The sequence below is a fragment of the Malus domestica genome, chromosome 06 (genome assembly GCF_042453785.1).
Source record: "Malus domestica chromosome 06, GDT2T_hap1".
Taxonomy (NCBI): domain Eukaryota; kingdom Viridiplantae; phylum Streptophyta; class Magnoliopsida; order Rosales; family Rosaceae; genus Malus; species Malus domestica.
The window spans coordinates 24,803,804-24,831,365 of record NC_091666.1 but is presented as its reverse complement, the minus strand read 5'-3'; the positions used below and the strand labels follow the sequence as shown (position 1 = coordinate 24,831,365).

The 27,562-nt window shown below is 36.7% G+C and overlaps 1 protein-coding gene across 1 annotated transcript; it reads left to right on the top strand.

Annotated features, from left to right (window-relative positions):
• Window positions 1-4,686: 4,686 nt before the first annotated feature.
• On the top strand, window positions 4,687-5,268 carry LOC139196892 (uncharacterized). Its single transcript, XM_070823245.1, has one exon. The coding sequence runs from the start codon at window positions 4,687-4,689 to the stop codon at window positions 5,266-5,268; it is 582 nt and encodes a 193-aa protein (XP_070679346.1).
• Window positions 5,269-27,562: the final 22,294 nt, after the last annotated feature.

Here is a 27,562-nt window from a genome sequence, read left to right as displayed (position 1 = left end):
AGCTTACTGGAGAAGACGAAGAATATTCCATCAAAGTTAACGAAATATTCTAACGATGTCAGGTAACATCGTTACTATTTAACAGAATATTCTGTTAGTTCTGATGGAATATTCCTAACGAAATATTTTAGGGTTCTGTTAGCTTTTGCAGTGCACGTGCCTGCGAATGGCCGTGCGTGTGGCCGTGGGTTGAACGACACGTCCGGCCTTCAGCTGGTGAGTGGTTGATAAGTACCGGTTCATGACTTCGAGTGGAACATTTTCGTATATTCAAACCTTTCGTTTGACCAAACTATGGGGAGTTATTCCTAGTTTTTAGTGTATGTCCTTATTAACTAATTAGTATTAGTTGTTTCGCATATAGGAAAGACTTACCTTAAGGACGTACGTGGACAAGAAAGGCTAGGGGGCTATGATCCTTCGACATACCAGTGAGTGGGCATTTTGTTTATATATATATATATATATATATATATATATATATATATATATATATGCATATTGTATAGTTTCCACAAAATGCTTTTAACTTGAATTATGCATATTATGTCATGATTTATTTAGTTTTAAAAATATTGTTATGTGGTTGAGATTTATATACTGTCATGGCATATGCATACGCATTTTACCTGCTCATAAATATTGTACTGTTGTGAAATGCTAAAGTAGCCCTACGGGAGGTGCAGGTAATTTCAGGTAAGTTTATTATGCGGATTGGAATTGTTGCATCATTATGGCATGCTCATATTCATATAGTTCGCTCATCATTGCTGCACCCCGGTGTTAGTGTTCCTGCCCTGAGCCAGGGCCAGTCCTTCATGTGATGTTCACCTCCGCACCACATGCTCACCTTGGATCCAAGTAGATGCTAGCCCTATCATACAAGTCGCATTAGGAGACTCCGACTCGTAGGTGACCTTGCATAGTGCTTGCCTTCATTTGATCGTAGCACTAGTGCGTATATTATTACACCCAACCTTGTCGTACATATCGCACTAGGCAACTCCGACTCGTGTGGTAGCTTAGATTGATGAGCAATAAGTGCACTCGTACATGTCACATTAGGTGACTCCGATTGACATACTCGCTTAGATTGTGGAGCACATGCCTATATTTATATTATTGTTGACTTATTGTACTGTGGCATACTTTTGTATTTACTGTTGGCATGCATTTGATTTCATACTTATACATAGTATGTTTTGGGGAAACTATACTTGTTTTACAGCGAGGGGTTAGTATGTTCCAAAAATAAATGGATTTTGAAAACCTTTGTTTTTGTGCCTACTCACCCTTCTGTTTTTCGCCCCTTTAGGTCCTAGTTAGCTGATTATGTCAGTGGTGTACGAGGAATAGTTGTTGATTCTGACATACTCCAATTAAAAGTAGGAATTGTTTTCGATTGTGTGCTAAACACGTATGTAGTTTCGACTGCATTATTGTTGATATCTATGCTCTAAATATTTGTATTCTATGGGTTCTACCCACTACTGCGCACTCACTTTATTAGTTAAATTAAGTCCTAATTTAATTTATTCACATCCTTACATCACTTCACTACAACAGAATTGGTATTTTGTAGCACACAAAGAGCGCCGTAAACGGTTATTCACGACGTGAGCCCCCAAGCAATAAAAGCCCCTATCGTAAAGGATGTTTTATCAAATACGACGTTCTCTAGTAGCCGTGAATAATTTAAGCAAAACACGTCGTAAATGCTCTTTAAGGCGTGCCTTGCGCACCTCAATTGATATTAAATACAATGTTAATGGAGTGTCGTAATACTGCAAAAGCAATTACGGCATACATGTGTGCCGTAATTTATATTTGATACGGCGCTTGTTGAGTGTCGTTATAATGTAAAAGCAATAATGGCACACAATGTACATAAAAAAAGAAAAAAAAAAGAAAACTACCATCAACAATTACTACTAATTTTGTAGCTGTAATTTACATTGATTTTTATTTTATTTTTAACAATTCATTTTATACAAACCTAACTTCATTACATGTAAATTAATATTGTAAGGAACACAATAGAAAGATAACAACTATCACCACAAACACATTAAACTCCAAATACTTAAATTAATTTGTAAAAATTGTCAATTACAGTACAATTGGAAGTTTTGACACAAACAAAAAATGTTTTGTTCCTCTTTACAACTGATGCACATCCTAAAGTTGACAAAGGAAACAAATTATGACTACAAAGCAGCATCACCCCCAAGCAATCTCCCAAGCTCATCCTCCATGTCCATTGCCCATAGAGTATCCAATTTGATCACAAAAAAGCACCATACCAACAACAGTAAAAATTTAGAAAATGGGTAAGAGCTGCAATAACACCGTAGTATTACAATAATCCAAGAAAGCTTAACCAATTTGTCAACAAGAAAGCATGCATGTTACTTGTATAAGAATTGAATTTCACTTCCATATTAGATGTTAAAATAGTCATGCAATTCCAACCAAAGGCTTTGGGATTTAGAAAGCCTAAACCAGACGCTCTAGATTATTCATTCTAAAGTTTCGGTGATATGTGCTGGAAATGGTCGAAAGCTATTGTAGATGCCAACAACAATTTAATATGAATTCGCCAAAAGATAAATTACCTGAAGGAAGCCTCCTGTGGCGGAAATTGTCGAAAGATATTCTAGATGCCAACACAATAATAGTTAAGAAGCAATTCAACTCTGGGATTGATTAGTAACCCTCAAGAATACAAAGGAAATTCAGAAACTTAGGAAAATTCTCACAACAACTTGATATTATATTAATGACTACAGTTTGTAACTAGTAAGGGAATCAAACTTAGTTGCACAATGCTCCTTGCTCATATCTAGCATTAGACATGATCAAACTACTCCGACATCCAAGAAAATGCAAAGGACATCATCCATGTACGTAGAATTAACACAAGGCACAAAAAACCAAAATATACAATATATTCCTAGCATAATCAAACTTACTTGTAGAAAGCTCCTTGCTCAGTGTGTTCTGCATAACAGAGGGGCAAACTATACAATATTCTCAGCATTAGTTGAATGGAAGATTAACACAAGTTAGCAACCAATAAGAAAACATAATAAAGGGACAAATTATACGATATACCTAAAATAAAATTCACCATCACTAGCGTCATAAGCAAGAGCAATTACATTAAATTCAAGCCCACACCTGCAATAAAAATAACATTACTAAGTTAGTATTATTATTTTTGATAAACTAGCACTAGCCAAATTCAAGCCTACATCTAAGCCAAACACAGGACTCGCAATACCAAAACTCCCAAAGAGTACCAGAATTGTGCCATGATAACTTCATTCTCCCTTTGTGTATCTGATTTCACTAATTAATTATACTAGTCAGTTACCAATACTCCAAATGTCAGGACTAGATAATCTACTAACAAAAGATAAAATTAACAAAAACTACTTAAATTCTAATTAAACTTCTAAACTAATCTACGATTGCAAGAATATGAACATAAACTGGAACTCCATTTTCCTGTAATACTCTGTAGTTACTTGGATAAAGAAAATCATACGTTTACTCAATTTCGTGCCACATAAAGTAAATAACTGCCTTTGTACATAATGTAGAAGCGTTTAGAACCAAACCCAAATGAGCCTTATACCATTCCTAAAAAACAATGAGACCTAAATTTTCAATTCCCAAATGATGACTTGGTAATAAAGCAAAGCAACCAAATGACAAGGTAATACTAATCAGAGAAGGGATAACCAATCAAATATCAACCAGTAATTGAAAATTAATATCAAATGTGGATTAATCAAACTCCAACCTACACTATATAACATAATTATTAACCAAATAACTTTGGATTAGATTGAGTTTGTTGAAAAACAATTAGAGTTAGTTAAAAGGGTAAAAGTGTAAATTTGCTCATCATAGTTTCTATATAAGCTTTGTTTAGAGACTTAGAGCAGTATCATATAAAAACAAAACTTTCTATTATCCATTGAATACAGAAGCGTCTGTCTCTCTTCCTCTTACTACTTGTTCGTCGATTTCTTCATTCTCAAGGTTTCATTGATTCTTTAGTGTTATTATGGTATTAGAGCCAGCATTGGCTCACTGCCGTTGTCGATCATAGGTCTTCCGCTACTACTATACACAATCGAAGAGTCAAAGGGGATTTCGCCGAATTTGAGTTCTGGATATTTGGGATTTTCATCAAAAGCTGCGATTCAGGTGATATTGTGTTTTTCTATTGAGTAATTGGGTTTCAGTCCTGATTAGAAGTTCAAGATTTCAGAATGTTGTGTATTTGATTACGATTTATTTTGTTTGATTACTACGGGAGTTTCAATCTCTCTTGATTCATAAGAAAGTTTCAGTCTTTCTTGATTACTGCGGGAGTTTCAGTCTCTCCATCAATTCATTTTGTAGAATAGTTGGGTGTTTTGTAGATTCTTGAACGATTCTGTTTGTTGCATTGAGAAATCATGACTAATCCTAGTGTGAAGGTTGAAAATCTGCTGGGAATGATTACTATAAAATTGAAGGAAGATAATTCAGTTTAAGTCCGTGTTGAAATGTCATAAATTGTTTGGGCATTTTGATGGTACTATTGTGTGTCCACCAAAATTTGTCATTCATACTGAGAGAGGTGTTACTTCTGAACTTACTGATGCTTATGTTGACTGGGAATCCACAGATATGGCATTGTTGAGTCTTTTATTAGCTACATTGTATGATGAGGCTATTGAATATGTTCTTGGTTGTGTAACTGCGTGTAAGGCTTGGTCAAATCTTGTGGATCGTTTTGCTTCAGTGTCTAAATCTAGAGTCAACCATCTAAAGACTAAATTGCATACAATTCAGAAAAGAGGAGATTCAATTGATAGATATTTGTTAAGGTTGAAAAATATAAGGGAACAGTTAACTGTTACTAGAGAACTAATTTCTGATAATGATGTGATAATTGCTGGGTTAGCTGGGTTACCAAAAGAATATGCCATAATTCGAACAGTAATATTAGCTAGAGAGTCCTCTATTTCTTTGAAAGAATTTAGGGCTTTGTTGCTTGGGGCTGAAAAAGAAATTGAAGGAGAATTAAGTGGTGTGTCTCATAATCGTTATGCCTTATCAACTCAGGGTGATTCATCAGCTTCAGGTTCTAATCCTGCAGGGCATAGCCATTTACTAGCAACAACTGGGGGTGTTCTTACTTCTTGTCAATACCCTTATTCTGCTGATCCTTATATGCAACAATATCCATCACCATTTGTCTTCCAATAGCAATACCCACAACCCTTAATACCTTAACAGTTTCCTGCTCCAGTTCACTCTTTTATTCCTTATGGTTTTGGATATATGGGTAATGTTCCAAATTCTGGTCCAAAACCTCCATTTATGCAGAAGCCAAATTATAAGGGTAATCCTAGTTATAAGTCTAACACTGGTTTCAAAGGTAAGGGATACAATACAGGTTCTTCCTCTGGATATTCATCTGGTAGTTCTAGACAATATGGTTCAAGTGGGTGGCATGGGAATACTGAGAACAGGTCCACTACAGTAATTGAATGTTAGATTTGCAACAAAAGAAGACATACTGCAGTTAATTGTTTTCACAGAAATGGTCATGGTCCAAGTACTGGGTTTCAAATTGAGTGTCAGATTTGTGGGAGACGTGGTCACTCAGCACTTGAAAGTTATCACAAGGGGAACTATGTTTTCCAGGGTCAACAACCATTTTCCACTTTAACAGCAATGGCAGCACAGCAAACAGAACAACATATTCCTTATGATGCATGGATTGTTGATACTGGTGCATCTTACCATATCACTGCTGATGTCAACACACTGAGTCAAGTCACACCATTCCAAGGTTCTGATACAATCACAATTGGTAATGAGACAGGTTTATCTATTGCAAATACTGGTGCAACTACAATTAAAACCAACTCTCATAACCTTGTTCTTAACAATGTTTTACATGTACCAAAAATAGCTCAAAGTTTGCTATCTGTTCAACAATTGTGTGCTGACAATCATAGTTGGCTTATTTGTGATGAGAATGAATTTTTTGTGCAGGACAAGAAGACAAGGGACATCATGTACAGAGGAAAGAGTAGAGCCGGACAATTGTTTCAAATCCTTGTTATCAAGAATTTAAGAGGAGCACAATTTGTGATTCAAGAACCTTCTGTTTTTCTTGGGCAATTAGTAAAGTCAACTTTGTGGCATCAACGGTTTGGTCATCCGACTAATGAAATAATGTCTATCATGTTAAGACAGTCAAACATACCACTAGAATTAGATGAAAGTCATAGTATATGTACCCATTGTATTCAAGGAAAGATGTGTAGACTTCCTTTTTCTCCTAGCAGTGATCGGTATTGTTTACCATTTGAAAAGGTGCACTCAGATGTATGGGGCCATTCTCTAGTGAAAACAACAGAGGGGTATAGATACTATGTAACTTTTGTTGATCAATATACAAAATATACTTGGATTTTTCCAATGTATAACAAATCAGATGTGTATAGCATTTTTCTGAAATTCTATAATCTTGTTCATACACAGTTTGGTGTTGTCATTAAATGTATACAAACTGATGGAGGGGGTGAGTACACAGGTCATTCTTTTAAAGCTTTTCTTGATGCAAAAGTTGTTGAACACATGATTTCCTACCCATACACTCCTCAACAGAATGAAGTAGTTGAAAGAAAACATACACATATAGTAGAAACTGCCATTACTTTTCTTGTTCAGGCTGCATTGCCAATTGATTTTTGGTACTATGGTTGTGCACATGATGTATTCTTAATTAATAGAATGCCATGTAAAGGGTTGTTTATGGATTCACCTTATAAGAAACTATTTGCCAAGATTCCAGAGTTGAAAAGTTTGAAAGTGTTTGGTTCAGCAGTGTACCCATGGTTAAGACCTTATTATGTGCATAAGTTACAACCTAGATCTGCACAATGTGTGTTCTTAGGATATTCTATAGGCTATAAAGGTGTGATTTGTTACAATGTTCAAAATAAGAAATATATCATCTCAAGACATGTTGTTTTTTATGAAAGTGTATTTCCTTATGCACTGGTAAAATCTACAGTTCAAGAACATATTCCAGCTCAATCTCAGTATATAAGTATAGTGGTACCTATTCCAGTGCAACAAAGATCTTCAGATCATGGAAATTCAAGTCCTCGAAATGATTAGGAAGAATCTTTTTCTGGTAATGGGATTGTTCATAGTTCTTCATCCACTGCAATTCATCATGATGCACAGACACCAGTTTTTTCTTCGAACACAGGCAGTTCTTGGGATTTGAAACACAGGCATCTACAGAAACTCTTTTCTCATCTCCACGTGCAGGTCCCTTGCTTCCTGTCCTTGATCCTGCTCAGCTTCAGGTAATTCTTTCTTTGCCTTCATCACATACACACTTTCAATCTCAGTCACAGAATAATGTTATTCAAACTCGACTTAAGACTGGTGCTATCATAAGGAGAGATTACACATCATTTCTGGCTACATTACCTCAACTAGAATCTCTTCAGTTTCTGGATGGTGATATTGAGGAGTCAAATAGCTCTATATCATGCGGTTTTTCGTTCTTGGTTGACATACATGAAGTAGAGGAACCAAAAACTTTTAAAGCTGCATCAACAGTCCTTCAATGGCAAAAAGCTATGCAGGAGAAGTATGATGCCCTAAAGTCTCAGGGTACATGGAAACTTGTTCTTCTTCCAAGTGATAGAATAATGATAGGTTGTAAGTGGGTCTATAAAGTAAAAAGGAATCCTGATGGGACAATGTCAAGATACAAAGCTCGATTGGTGGCACAAGGTTTTAGTCAAGAGCAAGGGATAGATTACTTAGAAACCTTCAGTCCTGTGGTTAGACATTCAACTGTAAGACTTATCCTGGCATTGGCAGCACAATTTCACTGGAGTTTAAGACAGTTAGATATTAAAAATGCCTTTTTGCATGGGGAGCTTGAAAAAGAAGTGTATATGAAACAACCCTAAGGGTTTGTGGATAAAAAACATCCAAATCATGTGTGCAGATTCGTGAAGTCGTTATATGGCCTTTTTACATGCTCTCGGGTTTAAAACTTCGATGTCTGATACAAGTTTGTTTGTGAAAGCTAATGGGAGTGATGTTATTTTGCTTCTTTTATATGTTGACGACATCATTCTGACTGGGTCAAATACTGAGAAGATTCAATCTGTGATTGACAGTCTTGCAGATGTGTTTGATTTAAAAGATATGGGCACATTGACATATTTCTTGGGACTTCAGATTCACTATAATGCAGATGGATCTTTATTTGTGAATCAGTCAAAGTATACGAAGGAATTGGTGAAAAAGGCTGGAATGGAGCACTGTAAACCAACCTCAACACCTTCCAAACCACATTCCCAATTACTTACAACTGAGGGAATACCATTGTCTGATCCTACACACTATAGGAGTCTGGTTGGAGCCCTGCAATATCTTACTTTTACTAGGCCAGATATAGCACACTCTGTCAATGTTGTGTGCCAATATATGACCAATCCTACTGAGTCACATATGCATCTGGTGAAACGAATCATAAGGTATCTCCAGGGTACAGCAAACTATGGTATACGATACACTCACTCTTCTGATTTTCAGATAAATGCATACTCTGATTTTGACTAGGCAGCAGACATTAATACAAGAAGGTTCATTACGGGCTATGTAGTTTACTTGGGTTCAAATCCGGTTTCATGGCAGTCAAAGAAACAGGCAACAGTGTCTCATAGTTCCACAGAGGCCGAGTACAAAACCTTGGCACATTGTGCTGCTGATGTGTTCTGGATTCGTTCTCTTCTTAAGGATGTGCATCAAGTTCTTACACTACCTCCTACTTTACATTGTGATAATCTCTCAGTTCTGGCCCTATGTTCCAATCCAGTGTTCCATTCGAAGATTAAACATCTCGATACGAACTATCACTTTGTTCGTGAGAAAGTCCAAAAGGGAGATCGTGCTGTTCAGTACATATCAACAAATGAGCAGGTAGCCGATGTGTTCACTAAATGTTTGCATAGTCCAGTGTTCATTCACCACTGTGCAAATCTTCATATTGGCGTGCCTGGTGGTAATCAACAATGTTCACAGATATTACAAGTGCCAAAAGCAGCAGACAAAGATCATATCAGTGTCAACTCCTCATCCTTGCCATGATCAATCATTCCTTTAGTGCTGCAAACACAATTTGGGAGATCCCAATTCTGTTTGAGGGGGGAGTATTAACCAAATAACTTTGGATTAGATTGAGTTTGTTGAAAAACAGTTAGAGTTAGTTAAAAGGGTAAAAGTGTAAATTTGCTCATCATAGTTTCTATATAAGCTTTGTTTAGAGACTTAGAGCAGTATCATGTAAAAACAAAACTTTCTATTATCCATTGAATACAGAAACGTCTGTCTCTCTTCCTCTTACTACTTGTTTTTCGATTTCTTCATTCTCAAGGTTTCATTGATTCTTTAGTGTTATTAATAATCGCCTATGCCAACTTTATATTCATCTATTCATAACCTGTTGGAGACAGATCAATTTTCAAATTCTGAAAAACCAGCTTTTCATTTTTCTGGAGACACAGCATAAAAACAAACAATCTTAAACACCAAATTTTCGTTTTCCTAGAATAACGGGCATCAATTATGTCAATTTTACAAGGCAAAGGGATTACCATGGAATCTTGTCTTTGAAGGGACCAAAGAAATCTTCTAAGGCAAAGGGATTACCCACACAACCTTCCATTCTTCTCGGCCCAGGTTGGAAACAACCTTAATTCACCTTCCTTGTTCCCAATCTTCGACATGCATACAGAAAACGGAATTAAAAATTGAAATCTAGAATCGACCTCACAACTGAAAGTTTTTATTTTGAGAAAGCACTTACACTAGAGAACAACCCCCGAGGAGAGGATCATTTTTACCTCTTAGGTGATACGATCCAATTCTCAATTCCCTTAATCAACCTGCAAGTAGCACAAGAAAGCTATGGAAGAAGATGGAAGGAGAGAAGAAGGAGCAGAGCTCCAAATATTTTTATGTTTAATTTCTTTTTGTGTAAATTCTCATCTGATTACAATAGTGAGAGCTAGTGCTCTTATACAAATCACAACTCATCATGCCAGTTGGCTAATTAGAACAAACTTCACTAAAACATGAATAAGCCTAATAATCCCAAGATTAAAACCTTTAATAGTGATTAAGCTAATCACTAATTACAAATCATATCATTACTCCCCCTTCAAGAACAACCTTGTCCTCAAGGTTAAAAATGAACTTGCTTTATTTCTTCTGCAATGGTCCAATGGGGTAGTCACTGTTCTGTACTTTGAATTTGACAAAATTTTGTGCATTTAACTCTATCGGCTGTAATTCAATTTGTGTGTTGGTTATGGATTCGAAACTCTCATCAGCAGTATACACTACAGCTGACATGAATAGTTGATACCGATTGCACACGGAAGTTAGAAATCCTTGAACAAAGACAGGTGCAAAATTAGCATTTTCCAGTGCAGCAGTCTGGGTGGCACATGTCTCGTCTGCAAAGATCACAGGCTTCCTAGAAGACACAGTGCTCGAGCCTTCCACATGGAAGTTCTTAGTAGTATAGAGGTGTTTGCCATATATCTTCCCAGAGTCCACCAAATATAAAGCACAGCTTCAACAATCATTGACATCCACAACTTCCCATTTGCCCAGCAGCCTTTCATGATTTTCTTTTCCGTAACCAATTCTTCCACCATAGTAAAGCAATAAAGTAATAATTCCTTTATTAGTGAAATATGCTAACACTAAAGCAATGGACTCAATGGCAGCCATCGCTTTTATAGGTTCTTTTAAGCCTCCCACCAAATTGACCACATAGTGCATCCCAACAATTCTAAGGATAAGAATTAACAAGCAGCATAATGCATATATAAGCTTCACACTAAACCATTGTTGGCTGAAGGCATCAAATAAGGATTCAACAATGGAAATACTTCTGACAATATTGAATGCATAGTGTCGAACAACTTCAGAAACATCTGCAACCTTAGCATGGGTTGGAGTTGGGTATTCTATCACTAATTCAAGAAACTGATAAGCTACAGTAACTAGTTTGTTAAGCTGCCTGTATACATTGGTTATTCCCTCTAGGATAGTTGGAATCTATTCAAGTGGGATCTCAATTCCAAGGTCAACTCTCGCAACTTTGATTCTATCCAATGCCTTTATAATTTCTTCCAAATTCTGAAGGGATTCCAAACTCTCAATCATAGCAAAAACTCTTATGGATTTGGCTGATTTGGTGAAGAGGTGATTTTTCAATTGCTTCACAGATTCAGCGCTGTTTACAACTGACATTGCAATAAGATCAATGCCTTCAGAGATTCTGAATTCAATGTCACGCCAATCCATAGTATACAGAGTTGGGAACTCATAGTTCCTCTTAACTAGCTTAAGTCTATGATTAAGCCACTGAAATTGCACCAACCCTTCATCACTCCTTGCTATGCAACCAAGTCCTTTAGTAGTATCAGGAGCAACCATAATCACATGCCTTGCCACTTCAGCCATGTATTGGGGAATTGAGCTCTCTTGTATAATAGGAACATTTGTACAAACAAATAGCAACATAGCTACAGTAATAATAACTCCATTGTGCTCTTTGGACCAGTTTCCTTCATTATTTGTTTCCGAATGGAAATCAGAACAGTGGAGTTGGATGTCAAGACAACCAAGTTGCTCAACTAAGGCTTCATTTTTGTACCGCTCAATCTCATAAAGCAATGCTCTTCTTATGTTACGAGACACTATTGCAAAAATCTTTGAACATCGAAGAAATTATCCATGTGCTTGCCCTCCTTGCACTGAAGATAGAGCATCAGCTTTACAGCTTGAGCCAATGCATCTCTAGGATCCCATACTGGCCGAAAGTTGAGGTTACTATTGAATAACATAGGGAAAACAACATGTAGATCGATAGTTAAGGCACCAAAATTGATTTCCTGGTGATACTTGAGAGAGAATATGAATTCAAGATAGGTGCCCCTAAAATCCTCACACTCTCCCTTTGGCATTTCATCAAACAGTTCTAATGCATAAAATTCTTTCTTCACAATTTTTCCCACAAGATACCAATTAACCCATGCACATTTATTAGTTAAGAAGTCTTCATACATGATCACAATAACACCAGTATAATATGCTAGAATAAACTGCAAAATCCAATACAATTTGTCCATCCGATTTTTAAAATTGGAAAGCAAGGATGTCAATACCTCATGTCGACGTTTCGTGGTGTTCGTATGGTTTGAGGGCAACATATAGAGGCAGATAATCTATGAGTTGAAGCTCCAGTAATCTCTATACTCCTTAATTTTGGAGGGGCCAAAATCTCGACAGAAAGCTCTTATAAATTCCTCCCAACGAGATGCAGCGGGAATGCAATTGTGCCAACAAAACCTCTGTAAAGCTTCGTTATCTAGATGAGATGAGGTAATTTTGACGTTCGGAGACGCAGAAGTGTTAAAGTGGGCAAAAATTTGCTCCGCCCTGGAGATCCAGGAGAACGGATCATCTTCGATAGAGAATCAAGGGAATTCGATCCGATGTGAACTCTGAATTCGCGGTGGGCTGCATTCTCCGTTGTGGATCCCAAACCATAGAAGCGGATTGTGATCAACAACTAGCGATTCAATGCCAGCCGACAACAACGGGGTCGAAAATGAGTCGTCTGTAGCATTGATAGCAGACATCGGGGTTAGGGTAAAACTTAGACCCTGCCCACTGGTTGGAGTTTCCTGGCTGCTCAAAAATGGTTTATTATTGTTGGTGTGTGCTGCCATTGAAGCATTCAAGTTCAACTGTGGCTGGACAGGAGAAATTGCTATTGCTTATAATAATGGTGAAAAAGAGAGCAACGGCGGAACAGAATCGATGGATGTTAATGATGAAATTCGCTGTGGGCTGCCGTTTCCGTCATGTTGGCCAACATTTTGAAGTGTCTTGTGACCTAGATTGATGGATGCAGCGGCATCAGAAAACATCGAGGCTGGACCGGAACCTTCCACAGCACCTAAAGCCAAGTCATGGCGTAACAGAGCAAGGTTACGGTGGAGTGGTGCGACTGCAAAATCCAAAGCCTTGTAGAGAGCAAAGTCAAAATCCCGAATTGCACGGAGGTCAGCACACATCGAAGCTACAAGAGAGTCGATTGTAGTTGAGAGGCGTGCATCCATGGCAAGAAGACGGGTCGGGTGGGCGTGCACATGAGGGAAACCATGAGTCGAGAAGAATGATACCATTGGTACGATCCAATTCTCAATTCCCTTAATCAACCTGCAAGTAGCACAAGAAAGCTATGGAAGAAGAGGGAATGAGAGAAGAAGGAGCAGAGCTCCAAATATTTTTATGTTTAATTTCTTTTTGTGTAAATTCTCATTTGATTACAATAGTGAGAGCTAGTGCTCTTATACAAGTCACAACTCATCATGCCAGATGGCTAATTAGAACAAACTTAACTAAAACAGGAATAGGCCAAATAATCCCAAGATTAAAACCTTTAATAGTGATTAAGCTAATCACTAATTACAAATCATATCATTAGGTTGAGGTCCAGTTCCGGCAGACTTGGCCGGAAATTGGCTGGAAAGCCCGCGGTCACTGTTTCTTAGATCTAAAATTAAGAGAATTCGGCTACGAATTTGTAGAAATGAACTTGAGGGTTGGAAAGATGACGGGTAGAGGATTCTGGAGATATGATTTGACGGTCGTTGGTGACCGGAAGACGGAGGTACTGTTGCGTGAAAGAGAAGAGGGGAGAGGATACATGAGAATAAAGGGGAAGAGAGCAGAGAGAATAGAGGAGCTGGACGTTTATGAAAAGGAGAGGGAATCAAGTTTTTAAGTTTAAGGCTAAATAGCCAAAATTAGGGGTGAGCATAAAAACTGCCAAATTGGAAAACCGAATCGAACCGTGACAAAAAAAATCGTAAAAAACCATGTTGACAAAAAAAGTCAAAATCGAAACAAAAACCGAACCAAACCGTTTCAAACGGTTCCGGTTCCGATTTGGAAATATTAAGAACCAGAGGAACCGGACCGAACCGCTTTTAATATAAATTATTATTTTATTATTTTTATATAAATAAGACATTTTTCCAAGAAGTCCATGTGCATAAGCCCAATATTTTTCTTCACTTCTTTTCCCCTCCTTTGTTGTTTTATCACTTTTTTACCCCTACATTATTTTTCTTCATTCTTTTCCAGTATATTATGCATTATATACATTTTAGTTTTAGTTTAAGATCTACACTTTGGTCTTGATATGAGTCTTTCTATCTTTTGATTTATATTTATATGCACACTTTCTATCATCCGGTCACAAATCTTGTAGATCTAGTAGTGGAAACTCAAATTGACTTGAATTTGTGGTTGAAATATGTGTTTGGTATTAGAAGTAGAAAATTAGAAAAAAACATATATATAATTTTGGTTAGAACCGTAAAACGGCATGAACTGAACTGGAACCGTCATGGACCGAAACGTACGGTTTTAGTAATAAATTTAAGCGGAACCGCACTGAACCGAACCGTTGAAATTTTCCGGTTTCGGTTCCATTTTGAGGGTGGAATGGGCCAAACCGGACTGTGCCCACCTCTAGCCAAAATGGTCTCTGAGATTTGCATAACTCATCACTTTAGTCCCTAACATTTCAAATCGATAAAAATGGTTCCTGAGATTGTCCACCATCCATCATTTTGGTCCTTCCGTTAAAAACTCTGTTAAGTGTCCCGGAGCTCTTGGTCGAAAGTTTGGGCAATTTTCAAAGCTTTGTAACTCAATCGTTTCTTAACCAAATTCGACCCATAATATATCAAAATGAATATAGGAAAGTGTAGAATAAGATTATAACTATTTCGAAGCCCAATGTCTGCCGATGATGGCCGGAAAATAGCCTCAAAGTTGACTGGTCGGAGGGAAAACTCGAAAACTCGCTGGAAACTCTTTAAACGTTCATAACTTCTTCAATACTCAATGAAATCAAGTAATTCACAAACTAAAATCATACTTCTCGACGAGAGGAAGGGAATGGTACCTTTGTAGAAAGCTAAATCGCCGTGGTTTGGCCAGAAAATAGCTTGAAAGTGGCTAACTCGAGACCAAGACAGCCACTTTCCAGCTATTTTTCGGCCAAACCATGGCGAGTTAGCTGTCTAAAAAGGTGCCATTCTCTTCGTCTCATCAAGAAGTATGATTTTCATTTTTGAATCACTTGATTTCATTGAGTATTGAAAAAGTTATGAACGTTTAAAGTTTACCCAGTTTTCCTTTGGACCAGTCAACTTTGAGGCTATTTTCCGGCTATCTCTGGCAGCCATTGGGCTTCCAAATAGATATAATCTTATTCTACACTTTCCTATCTTCATTTTGATATATTATGGGTCGAATTTGGTTAAGAAATGATTGAGTTACGAAGCTTTGAAAATTATCTAAACTTCCGACCAAGAGCTCCGGGACACTTAACGGAGTTTTTAACAGAAGGATTAAAATGATGGATGGTTGACAATCTCAAGGACCACTTTTATCGATTTGAAATGTTAAGGACCAAAGTGATGAGTTATGCAAATCTCAAGGACCATTTTGGCTATTTAGCCTAAGTTTAATGCTTCTTTAAAAAGTTGTGAAGCAAAATGAAAATAAAACCCTAAACTTGAAAGTTTAGGCGCGAAGCTAGAAGAGGGAGAAGTTTGAGACAAATGTTAGGTGTGGAGTGGGAAAGTGTAGGCGGGAAGTTAGAAGCCATTATTTACGATGTGTCATTCGTGTCTTAAGGGGTAATGACCCAAATATATAGAAAATTCACTTTATGACATAACGTGATGCCTTAAAAGAGCAGAAAAGTACATCGTGTAAATTGTCAAATACGACACACAATGCTTAAGCCGTAAATATTTTTATTTAACGACTTGCACAAAAGTGATGTCGTGAATGCTAGATTATATGCAAGTATTACGACATGAACTTTACGAATATCGTGAATAATATAATTTAAGGCATACCAATACTGTACGCCGTATATTTCAAGTCGTAAAAGACCTAAACTGTTGTAGTGCTTGCACGTTTGGTTATGTCACCTTTGGTGACGGCCAACACGCCTTGACTCTGGTTGGGGTGTGTCAGTTGAACCTTATGTTTTGTTAAATAAATTTAGCTATAGGTTATGTGAGAAATTAAGAATTTATTAAATAAATTGTGATTAGTGTTAGTTAATTAAACAAAAGTTTAATATTGGCCTATCACCGAAGTTAGTTTCCGAAATAAAAATTTTGGTTAAATTTTTGAGTCAGGGATTTAAAGAAGTCATGCGACTTTTGCATAAATAAAAATAGTTTGGCTCTGTAACAAACCTTGTTTCTAATTTAAAAAAGAAAAATCTTTTAGTCAATTGATCTGTTTAAAGATTATTACGGCGAAAAATAGTAATCGTGAACAATTAGTTTAATTCGGTTTAGAACCTAAATTATTAATCAATCTCACTGTCTTAATTGTAGATGATTTCTCAAAAGGGTTTTTGAACAGTAGTCCTTACAAAAGATCAAAATTTAAAAAAAACTTGGTGCTAGATTAGATATTCAATCTAATCCCTTGAAGTGTACTTTTATTAAAATTTATATTCAATTTTTGCTATTTAATGTGTATTTTTATTTAATCTTTCTACATTAAATTTTAATTTTATTAATATGTACATATTTAGTTCTTTAATTATAAATGAACATAAATGAGAAAATGTTAAAAGAAATTTGTGATACAAAATATGTAAATACATAAAGGGAAATTTTATTTGGACCCAACTTTTTTATCTCTACACCCAACTAATATTTTTACTTCTCTGATCTTCCAAATTTGTCCTTAAATAATAAAAGTTGAAGTTTTCTTTGAATCTCTACACCCAAACCCCACGACCACAACTGCAGGCCTCCATTATTTCCGACGAACCCAACTCAAGTGCCAACAACACTAAAATTGACAAATCAAGACTGGAGAACAAATGGTATAGAGTCCTAATGTGAATCTTAAAGCAAACTTAAGTTGCAAAACCCTTTTTTATTTCAATCGACGTAAGGATCTTGGGTTATGAACATAAGGTACCTTGGGTTAATTAAGAACATAAGGGAACCTATTAGGGTTTAGAGGTCCCCTCCGCATCATATGCATAAGCCCTTTTTCTTCACATATTGATTTACGGAAATGAAATTAACACTATTATTCTCAAGAAAGTGGGAACGCCAAGGAAAGAGATCCTCTCCGTTCCATACTGGATTTTTTTCTTTTCTGGTTAGTTAGATCCAAAGGAGAGAGGAAAAACAAGAGCACCAGTGGTCACAGTGCCTGGACTAGGTTCACCAGAGAAAATGAAGGTGCAGTGGTGATGTGAGTTAGGGTTATTGGATGTAAAGATAAAAACTTTAATATTTATTTTCTCATTCTTATTTATTTAAGGGCAAATTTGAAAGTTTAGTAGAAAATATTTGTTAGTTGGGTGTAGATATAAAAAGGTTGGGTCCAAACAAAATTTCTCATACATAAATGTACATAAATAATTATACTAAAAAAATACTATGTACGCTTTATTTATTAGGGCTAGTTTGAAAACTTTCAGCTTTTAGTTTTTAGTTACTGTTTTCGTTTTCAAAGCAGTAAACCAAAGAAATTTTTGAAACTCAAAAAAATAGCTTTCGATTTTCACATATAAAAAACTGAATACTGAAAATAAAATGATAATACCTCATTTCTTTGTCAAATAAGTAACAACTAGCAACATGTCATTGATCAAAGTAAAATAAGAAAGCTCTTCAAACCAATGAACTAAACCGTAGCCGACAGACCCAGATTATTTAGAGCAACAATGATAGCCTGTCGACCAATATGAGCAAGAACTCACGAATATCCTCAGTAATTCTACAAATTGCTTGAGTGTCGAGATCAGTCCGTTGAATGGGAGTGGCATCTTGGAGGAAGTCGCACTCAAAAACCACAAAATCCCCTCTTTCGCAGAAGCAGCTTCAACTTGTGAAGCTTGATGCGCACTGACACTAAGTCAACTTCATTGAAAGGGCGCCTCAAACCGCCCCCTTATCATCACAGACAATTTGACATAAAGGACACTTTGGATGCGGTCCCTAGCTATCAACATTCTTTGATTGAAACCTTGTTAGTTTTTAGTTTTTGATTGAGGTCCCTAACATTAATGTAATAATGTAAGTTACTATATTTTTTTAATTCAAAATTCAAAATTGAAATTTGTAATTGTTTATATTAATGAGATTTTAAATAAAACCCATAATTTATGGGATTAAAAATAATAAAATATAAATTATACTCTCTATTATATTGTGTGTGTGTGTGTGTGTGTGTGTATATATACATATATGTATGGGTACATTAACCAAAATTAACAAAAAAAGTTATTGTACCAAAACATGGATACATTCTCAAATCAACGAAAAAGAATGTACCCATATAAGTTTAAACATGAATTAAAAAATTTGAATGGATTTTATATTAAAAAAAAGGGTACATTTTATATATAACAAATTGATATATTTGAGAATGGGTACATTTATGATTTAAAAAATTGAAAAATTATATGAATGGGTACATTTAAGATTAAAAAATTGAGAATCTTTTTATATATAAAAAAAACTAATAGGTTTTAATTTAATTTAATTTTTTATTATTTTGGAAATGTTTGAATTGAAAATTAATTAGAAGTTTAATAGAGGTGTGAGTATTAAACCCTAAATTAATTACTAATTTTTATATTAAAAAATTATATAATAAACATGTAAATTCATTATCACATTAATGCTAGGGACTTGAATCAAAATTTGAGAACTAATAAGGTCTTAGTCAATGAACAGTAAAAACTAGGGACCGGATACTAATTTTTCCTTGACATAATTATAAGCTCCATAAACACAGTCTAATCAAGCAGCCCTTTAATACCTCATTTCTGAATTTGTCAAATAAATGACAACTAGCAACATGTCATTGATCAAAGTAAAACAAGAAAGCTCTTCAAACCAATGAACTAAACCCTAGCCGGTGTTAGAGTATATAGGATATGGAGGGTGTGGATCATGACACATGTAAATAACCAAATACATAAGGCAGTTAAGAGTGTGGCTGTTAGAATAATTAGTTAGGATTGTTGGTAATAGACTGAGTTGGTTAAGGAAGTTAGCTTAAGACTCATCTATATAGCAACTATCTCTTGTAACCATTCAACTAATCAAGAAAATAGAATTGTGATCTCTCTATCTCTCTCTCTCTCTCTCTCTCTCTCTCTCTAAACCTCTTCTGTTATCTTCTTCTCTGTGATCTCTCGGTTCTCTTTATGTTGCTTAACATGGTATCATCGTCTTGAAATCCATTCGTGCTTTCTCGATTCTTGGTCTGCTTCCGCTACTATCTTCTTCCTCAATATACTGATTCTCTGTTTTGTTCTGGAAATTTTGGGCGTCTCTCTTGTCCCAATTCTCTTATTTGTTCTTGGTGAATTTTTGCACACCAGGTGTTTGATCTTTGTCTCACTCAGATTCTATCAAGATGATCACTGCAAATCAATTGCGAATATTGCAATCACCGATTACCAATCTGATTGCATCAGTCTCTAATTCAGTTACTGTGAAGTTGGATGATTCCAATTATCTTCAATGGCAGTTTCAGTTGCAATTAATGCTTGAAGGATATGGAATCATGGGGTTTGTCGATGGCACTAATGTGTGTCCTCCTCAGTTTTCTTCATCTGGGTCTCCTAATTCGGATCTAACCTCTACATCTTCAACTCCACAAACTGAAACTGATGAGTATAAGATTTGGAAGATGCATGATAGGGCTCTCATGCAACTTCTTACTGCAACTATGTCATCCTCAGCCATTTCTTGTGCCATAGGCAGCACTAGCTCAAGGGATCTTTGGATTCGACTTCAAGAACAATTCTTTACTATTAGTCGTACATCCATCTTTCAGATGAAAGTTGACCTTCAGAACATCAAAAAGGGTTCTGATTCTGTGTCCATGTATCTTCAACGTATTAAAACAGCCCGAGATTTTCTTGCAGCTGCAGGAGTTATCTTTGCCGATGAAGATATTGTGATATTGGCCCTCAATGGTCTTCCTGCCGAATATAACACGTTCAGATGTGTTATTCGTGGAAGGGAAAATGTTATATCTCTCAAGGAGTTTCGTTCTCAATTACTTGCAGAGGAAGCCACTGTTGAGAACACTGCCTCAATGCCATTTATGTCTGCAATGATGGCCAAGAACAATAGTCAAGGATCACAAAGTTATGCTGTTGGGAATTCTTCTACAAATGGTCTTCATAGTCATTCTCCGACAATCAACAATGTTGGTAATTTTGGATTTACTGGTCAACCTGGACAATCCAATTTTTTCAATGGTGGAAATCGGTCAAAGTATAAAGGGAAAGGGAAATTTAACAACAATCAAGGACAGAGATATTATAAGCCTGTGGTCCATGATTTTGCACCTGGAATTCTTGGGACTCCATCTTCCTATCATAATGGTGCTTCTTCTTCAAATGTTATCTGTCAGATTTGCTCTAAACATGGTCATTCTGCTGCCACTTGTAACTATAGAGATGCTGAACCTGTTGAGCCTTGTCAAATCCGTGACAAGAAAAATCATACTGCCAGAACCTGTTTCTTCAGGAATAAATCTCCCAATCAAGTCCCACACATGGCTGCCATGAATACTACATACTCAAATTTAGTGCCATCTACTCACATGATGTCTTCTCAAATGTCCAACTCTGTCCCTTTGGCCACCACAACACAATATTCACCTGAAGTTTGGCTCACGGATTCTGGGGCCACAAACCATATGACTACTGATATGAGGAATCTAAGCTTGGCATCACCATATCCAGTCACTGAAACTGTTCAGACTGCAAATGGGGAAGGTTTGCAAGTGTCTCACGTTGGCACATCTCTCTTAAGGACTTCTCCTTATCCTTTGAAATTGAACTCAGTTTTTTATGTGCCCAAACTGTCTCATAATCTTTTATCTGTGCATCGATTATGTTTAGGCAATAATTGTTGGCTAATATTCGATGCATTCTCTTTTTGGATCCAGGACAAGGCCACAGGGAGAGTTCAATTCCAAGGAGCATGCAATAATGGACTCTACCCTATTCCATCCCTTCTACCAAACCAATCTGCATCCAATTCAAAACTCATGGCTTGCTTAGGGAAATTAGTCAATTCAACTCTTTGGCACAATCGACTAGGTCATCCTTCCAACTCAGTTTCTTCTACAATGCTTAAGAAGTCGAACATAGTCACTGTCCATGATACACCTTCCACATTGTGTCAAAACTGTTTAGAAGGGAAATTTAGCAAGTTACCTTTTCAGTCTGTTCAATCAAAATCTGTGGTTCCTTTTGAGGTGATACATAGTGATTTGTGGGGTCCAGCACCTTGTCAATCTGTAGATGGTTATAAATACTATGTTCTGTTCACAGATGAATGTACTAGATTCAGTTGGATTTTTTCCTTAATCAATAAATCTGATTTTTTCCCTACATTTGTCTCATTCTATCATTATGTTTGCACTCAATTTACAACCAAAATTAAAACTTTCCAAAGTGATGGAGGAGGAGAGTTTATAAGCAAAAAGTTTCAAGCTTTTCTTACTGCACAAGGTGTGTTTCATCAGCTTTCATGCCCCTATACACCTGAACAAAATGGGTTGGCTGAACGAAAACATAGACATAGTGTAGACATTGCCCTTACTTTGTTGCAAACTGCTCATTTATCCCCATCATTTTGGATCTATGCCTGTCATACTGCAACCTATTTGATCAATAGAATGCCAACCACTGTCCTTCAAAACAAATCACCATTTGAACTTCTATATAAAGATGTCCCTGACCTTTCTCACTTAAGGGTGTTCGGTTGTTCGTGTTATCCTCTCCTTAAATCATATAACATCTCCAAACTGCAGCCTAAAACCTCTCGATGCTTATTTTTGGGATATGATTCTCATTATAAAGGTTATATCTGTTATCATTTACAAACCAAAACAACCTACATTTCGAGACATGTCCTGTTTAATGAACTTGAATTTCCATTCTCATCACTACCAATTTACCCAACCTCTAAGGTCATTGCTCCCACTCCATCACTTGACACTGCACCATTACCAACTCCAACCTTTCAAAATATCCTTGTCTCACCAATTTCAACCTCTAGAGTGCAAACTTCATCTTCGTTTAGGGATACTTCATATACATCACCTCAAGGGCATGCACAGTCACCTTCATCCAATTGTCAATCACCTCTCTTGCATACAGGGTCACTTCACAGATCTATTGAGTCCACAGATTTATCCCACTCTTCTAGCTCATATAAGACTAATACCCCACCCACCTCACAGTCCATTATTGTTGTTCCATCCTCCTCTACACCTTCTCCTATGGCCCTTGATTTCTGTCCTGAGACACTTCAAGTTGTTCTTGAGATTCCACTTATGAATCTCCATCCGATGCAGACTCGATCCAAAAGTGGCATTGTGAAGCATAAAGCTTTGTATGCATCAGTTTGTGATTCTGGAGGGGTTGATCTTACTACAACCGAGCCTGCCACATATAAGTCAGCTTTGAAAGAACCAGTGTGGCATAAGGCTATGACTGAAGAGATTGAAGCCTTACATTCTCAAGGAACCTGGAGTATAGTAGATTTTCCTTATAACAAAAATCTTGTTGGCTGCAAGTGGGTCTTTAAAATCAAGAGGAATTCTGATGGGACAATTGCACGGTACAAAGCGAGACTGGTTGCAAAAGGATTTAATTAGGAGCATGGACTTGATTATGGCGAAACCTTCAGTCCGGTTGTTAAACCAACAACTGTCAGGTTAGTCTTAGCTTTGGCAGCTCATCATGATTGGCCCCTACATCAATTAGATGTCAAAAATGCCTTTCTTCATGGTTTTCTTCAAGAAGAAATTTATATGCCCCAACCTCCTGGCTTTGAAGATCATCATCATCCTCTTAAAGTTTGTCGATTACACAAGTCTCTCTATGGCCTCAAGCAAGCCCCAAGGGCTTGGAATGACAGGTTCACGAGCTTTCTGCCTACATTGGGGTTACATAATACATATGCTGATTCATCACTCTTTGTCAAGAGCTCTGGTTCTTCACTTGTGATTTTGTTGCTATACGTTGAGGACATAATCCTCACTGGCAATGACCCTAAGATGATTGCCCAGGTTATTACAGATTTAACAAAGGAATTTGATCTCAAAGATCTGGGGTCTCTCCATTATTTTCTTGGGATACAAATCACAAGAACAGCTGAAGGGTTATTCTTATCTCAAGAGAAGTATGTGCACGATTTGTTGAAGAAAACTGAAATGCTTGAATCTAAACCATGTGCCACTCCCTGTTTACCTTATAACAGATTATTGAAGGATGATAGGGACCCATTTAATCATCCAACCCTCTATAGAAGTATTGTTGGTGCCTTACAATACTTGGTTTTTACCCGACCTGACATAGCCTTTTCAGTTCATCAAGTTTGTCAATTTATGCAGTCTCCAATGGCTTCTCATTACTTGGCTGTGAAGAGAATCTTGAGGTATCTCAAAGGGACTATGACATATGGAATTCGATATACAAAAGGCAGTTTAACACTTAGATCGTTTAGTGATGCAGATTGGGCTGGAGACCCTAATGATAGGCGGTCTACAACAGGTTTGGTGGTGTTTCTTGGTAACAATCCTATCTCTTGGGCTTCAAAGAAACAACAAACCGTATCAAGGTCATCAACTGAAGCTGAATATCGCGCCCTTTCATCCACTGCTGCTGAATTGGATTAGCTGCAACAATTGTTTCAAGTTCTACAAGTTCATATTCCTCACCCCCCAGTTCTTTTTTGTGACAATCTTTCGGCAATCGCATTATCCTTTAATCCAGTTCAACATCAGCGCACCAAACATATTGAAGTTGATGTTCACTTTGTGAGAGAACGGGTTGCAAGTAAGAAGCTCTTGGTTCAGTTTGTCTCTTCTTCTGAGCAGTTTGCTGATATTCTTACCAAAGGTCTGAGTTCGCCATTGTTCAAGACTCACTGCAACAATCTCATGCTTGGGCCACCATGAGCTTGCGGGGGGACGTTAGAGTATATAGGATATGGAGGGTGTGGATCATGACACATGTAAATAACCAAATACATAAGGCAGTTAAGAGTGTGGCTGTTAGAATAATTAGTTAGGATTGTTGGTAATAGACTGAGTTGGTTAAGGTAGTTAGCTTAAGACTCATCTATATAGCAATTATCTCTTGTAACCATTCAACTAATCAAGAAAATAGAATTGTGATCTCTCTATCTCTCTATCTCTCTCTAAACCTCTTCTGTTATCTTCTTCTCTGTGATCTCTCGGTTCTCTTTATGTTGCTTAACAGCCGGCAGAGCCAGATTATTTAGAGCAACAATGGTAGCCTGTCGACCAATATGAGCAAGAACTCACGAGTATCCTCAGTAATTCTGCAAATTGCTTGAGTGTTGAAATCAATCCGTTGAATGGGTGTGGCATCTTGGAGGAAGTCGCACTCAAAAACCACAAAATAGTGGTATTCATTTAAGTAAGAGTTCTTAGGTTCCATTCTCGCCAAAGGCGAATTTGAATCACATTATTGCTAGTCCATTATGAGGCTAAGCCCTATAAACCATAAGAGGTTATTGAAGAAGAAGGTTATACAGAAGCAAAAAGGAAGAAATAGATAGAGAGATAAGTAGAAGATCGAAGATATTAGAGAGAGAAATCTGTTGAGAATTGTAGTATATTTTCTTTTTAGTTACAAGCTATTTATACTATCATTTGGTAGCTTACACTCTAAGTAACAATATAACCAACTTAACTATCTTCAAGATCTTTTGACACTTGTCCATTTCCTACCTATTGGATCTTAGTACTCCTAACATTCCCCCCACAAGCTCAGGGGCAGAGAATTTGAGCTTGAGATTGGCACAATGAGTCTGAAAAAGAAGAGCAGATAAGTCTTTGGTAAGTATATCAGCAAACTGCTCGTTGGAAGAGACAAAATGCACCTGCAGTTGCTGTTGCTGTTTTGCTACCCGCTCTCAAACAAAATGCACATCAACCTCTATGTGTTTTGTATGCTGATGCTGAATAGGATTTAAGGTCAGTGCTATAGCAGATAAGTTGTCACAGAAGAAAAGTGGCTTTTCTATAACTAGAATTTGCAGAAAATGTAACAGTTGTTGGATCCAATGAAGTTCAGCAGTTGTAGAGGATAAAGCCCGATATTCAGCTTATGTGGATGAGCAAGAAACAGTATGTTGCTTCTTAGATGACCACAAAATAGGATTAGATCCCAAAAATACAACCATTCCAATAGTCGATATAGGATCTCCAACCTAATCTGCATCACTATATGCAGTAATATCTAGTGAACTCTTGACATAATGAATGCCACAACCTTGAGTAGCTTTTAAGTACCTAAGAATTCTTTTCACTGTCATGAAATGTGACTCCATAGGGTTTTGCATAAACTGACAAACCTGATGTACTACAAAAGCAATGTCAAGTCGAGTGAATGGTAAGTACTGTAAAGCTCCAACTAAACTTCGATAAAAGGCAGGATTATTATAAGGTTTGCCATCATCTTTGAGCAACCTGTTGTATGGAAAACATGGAGTTGCACATGGTTTAGACAGTAGCATATTAGCCTTAGTTAACAAATATGTAGCATACTTGTCTTGAGAGAGAAATAACCATCATTCTTCTGCAAAATCTGAATCCCCAGAAAATAGTGTAGTGGTCCCAAGTCTTTGATATCAAACTCCCTTGTAAGGGAATGAATAACCTCAGTGATTGCTTATGTTGCACTACCAGTAATAATAATGTCATCCACATATAAGAGTAAAATCACCACAGAACTGTCAACAACTTTTACAAATAATGATGAATCTGCATATGTGGATTTGAACCCCAAGGATGGTAGAAAGCTAGTAAATCTCTCATTCCAGGCCCTTGGTGCCTGCTTTAATCCATATAAAGATTTATGTAACCTACACACATAATCTTCATGCTTTGTATCCACAAATCCAGGTGGTTGAGTCATGTATACTTCCTCTTGCAAGATACTGTGGAGAAAAGCATTTTTCAGATCTAATTGCCTCAATGTCCAACCAAAATGTGCAGATAAAGCTAGAACCAGTCTTACTATTGTAGGCTTCACAACCAGACTAAAAGTTTCCCCAAAATCAATACGTTCTTCTTGATTAAACCCTTTAGCTACTAGGTGAGCCTTATACCTCCCAATAGAACCATCAGCATTCTTTTTTATCTTAAAGACCCATTTATAGCCTACTAAGTTCTTATGTTTTGGTAGAGGTACCAAAGACCATGTACCTTGATTATGCAACGCTGAAATCTCATCTTTCATAGCGTCATGCCATACTGGGGATTTTAATTTAGATTTATAGGTTGTAGGCTCAACTTGACTCAGATCAACCCCTCCATGTTCATGTATAGCAGCTAAAAAAGCAATTTTCTTAGAGATACCACTCTTTGACTGTGTCTGCATAGGGTGGAGATTCATTGGTGGTATAGATATAACCACTTGTAGGTGTTCATTTGTGTGGTAGAATTCTTCTGAAAACAAGTTTCTGCACTATGATAAGGGTTGCCACAAATCTGACAGCCTGAAGAAGAAGGTTATACAGAGCAAGAAGGAAGAAAGCGATAGAGAGATAAGTAGAAGATCGAAGATATTAGAGAAAAAAATCTGTTCAGAATTGTAGTATATTTTCTTATTAGTTACAATGATTTGTTACAAGCTATTTATACTATCATTTGGTAGCTTACACTCTAAGTAACAATATAACCAACTTAACCATCTTCATGATCTTTTGACACTTGTCCATTTCCTACCCATTGGATCTTAATACTCCTAACAAGCCCATCATCTCCCTTTAGTGTAGATAATATCATTTGGTTGAATCAACAACAATATATTATCAAACCTAGTTATAAGTTGCATCAACATTAATTAACGTCAACTTAATACTCATAACCTTTTTACGTTTGTCCCAATGTCACTCTCTTAGAATGGGATGTGATGATTTGTGACTACCACAATATAAAAAGAAATTGTTTATAACAACTTGAATGTATACAACAGAATATATATGTCGATTATTTGGTATTTGTTAGTTTTAAAAGAAGTTGAGGTTTCACGGTAAATATTAATTAATGGCTAGTAATACGGGAATACATTCACTCTTTATAAGATATGCAAATTAAGTTTGGTAAACTTTCAGTATGAGATTTTTCTTCATATTCTCACACGCTATGTGTCGAATTTTCAAGCCAAAAACCCGTAGAGAATACAAGTTGGATCACAACATTCAGCCCTAAACCATATAATATACTCTACGTACAGATTAAATTGTAATATGTTGTAGTCCTATTAGATTAGGAATTTGATTATGCAAATCCTAGT

Bases quoted from the DNA above. Each gene is read 5' to 3' on its own strand.
- LOC139196892 (XM_070823245.1), top strand. From the start codon at position 4,687: ATGGCATTGTTGAGTCTTTTATTAGCTACATTGTATGATGAGGCTATT.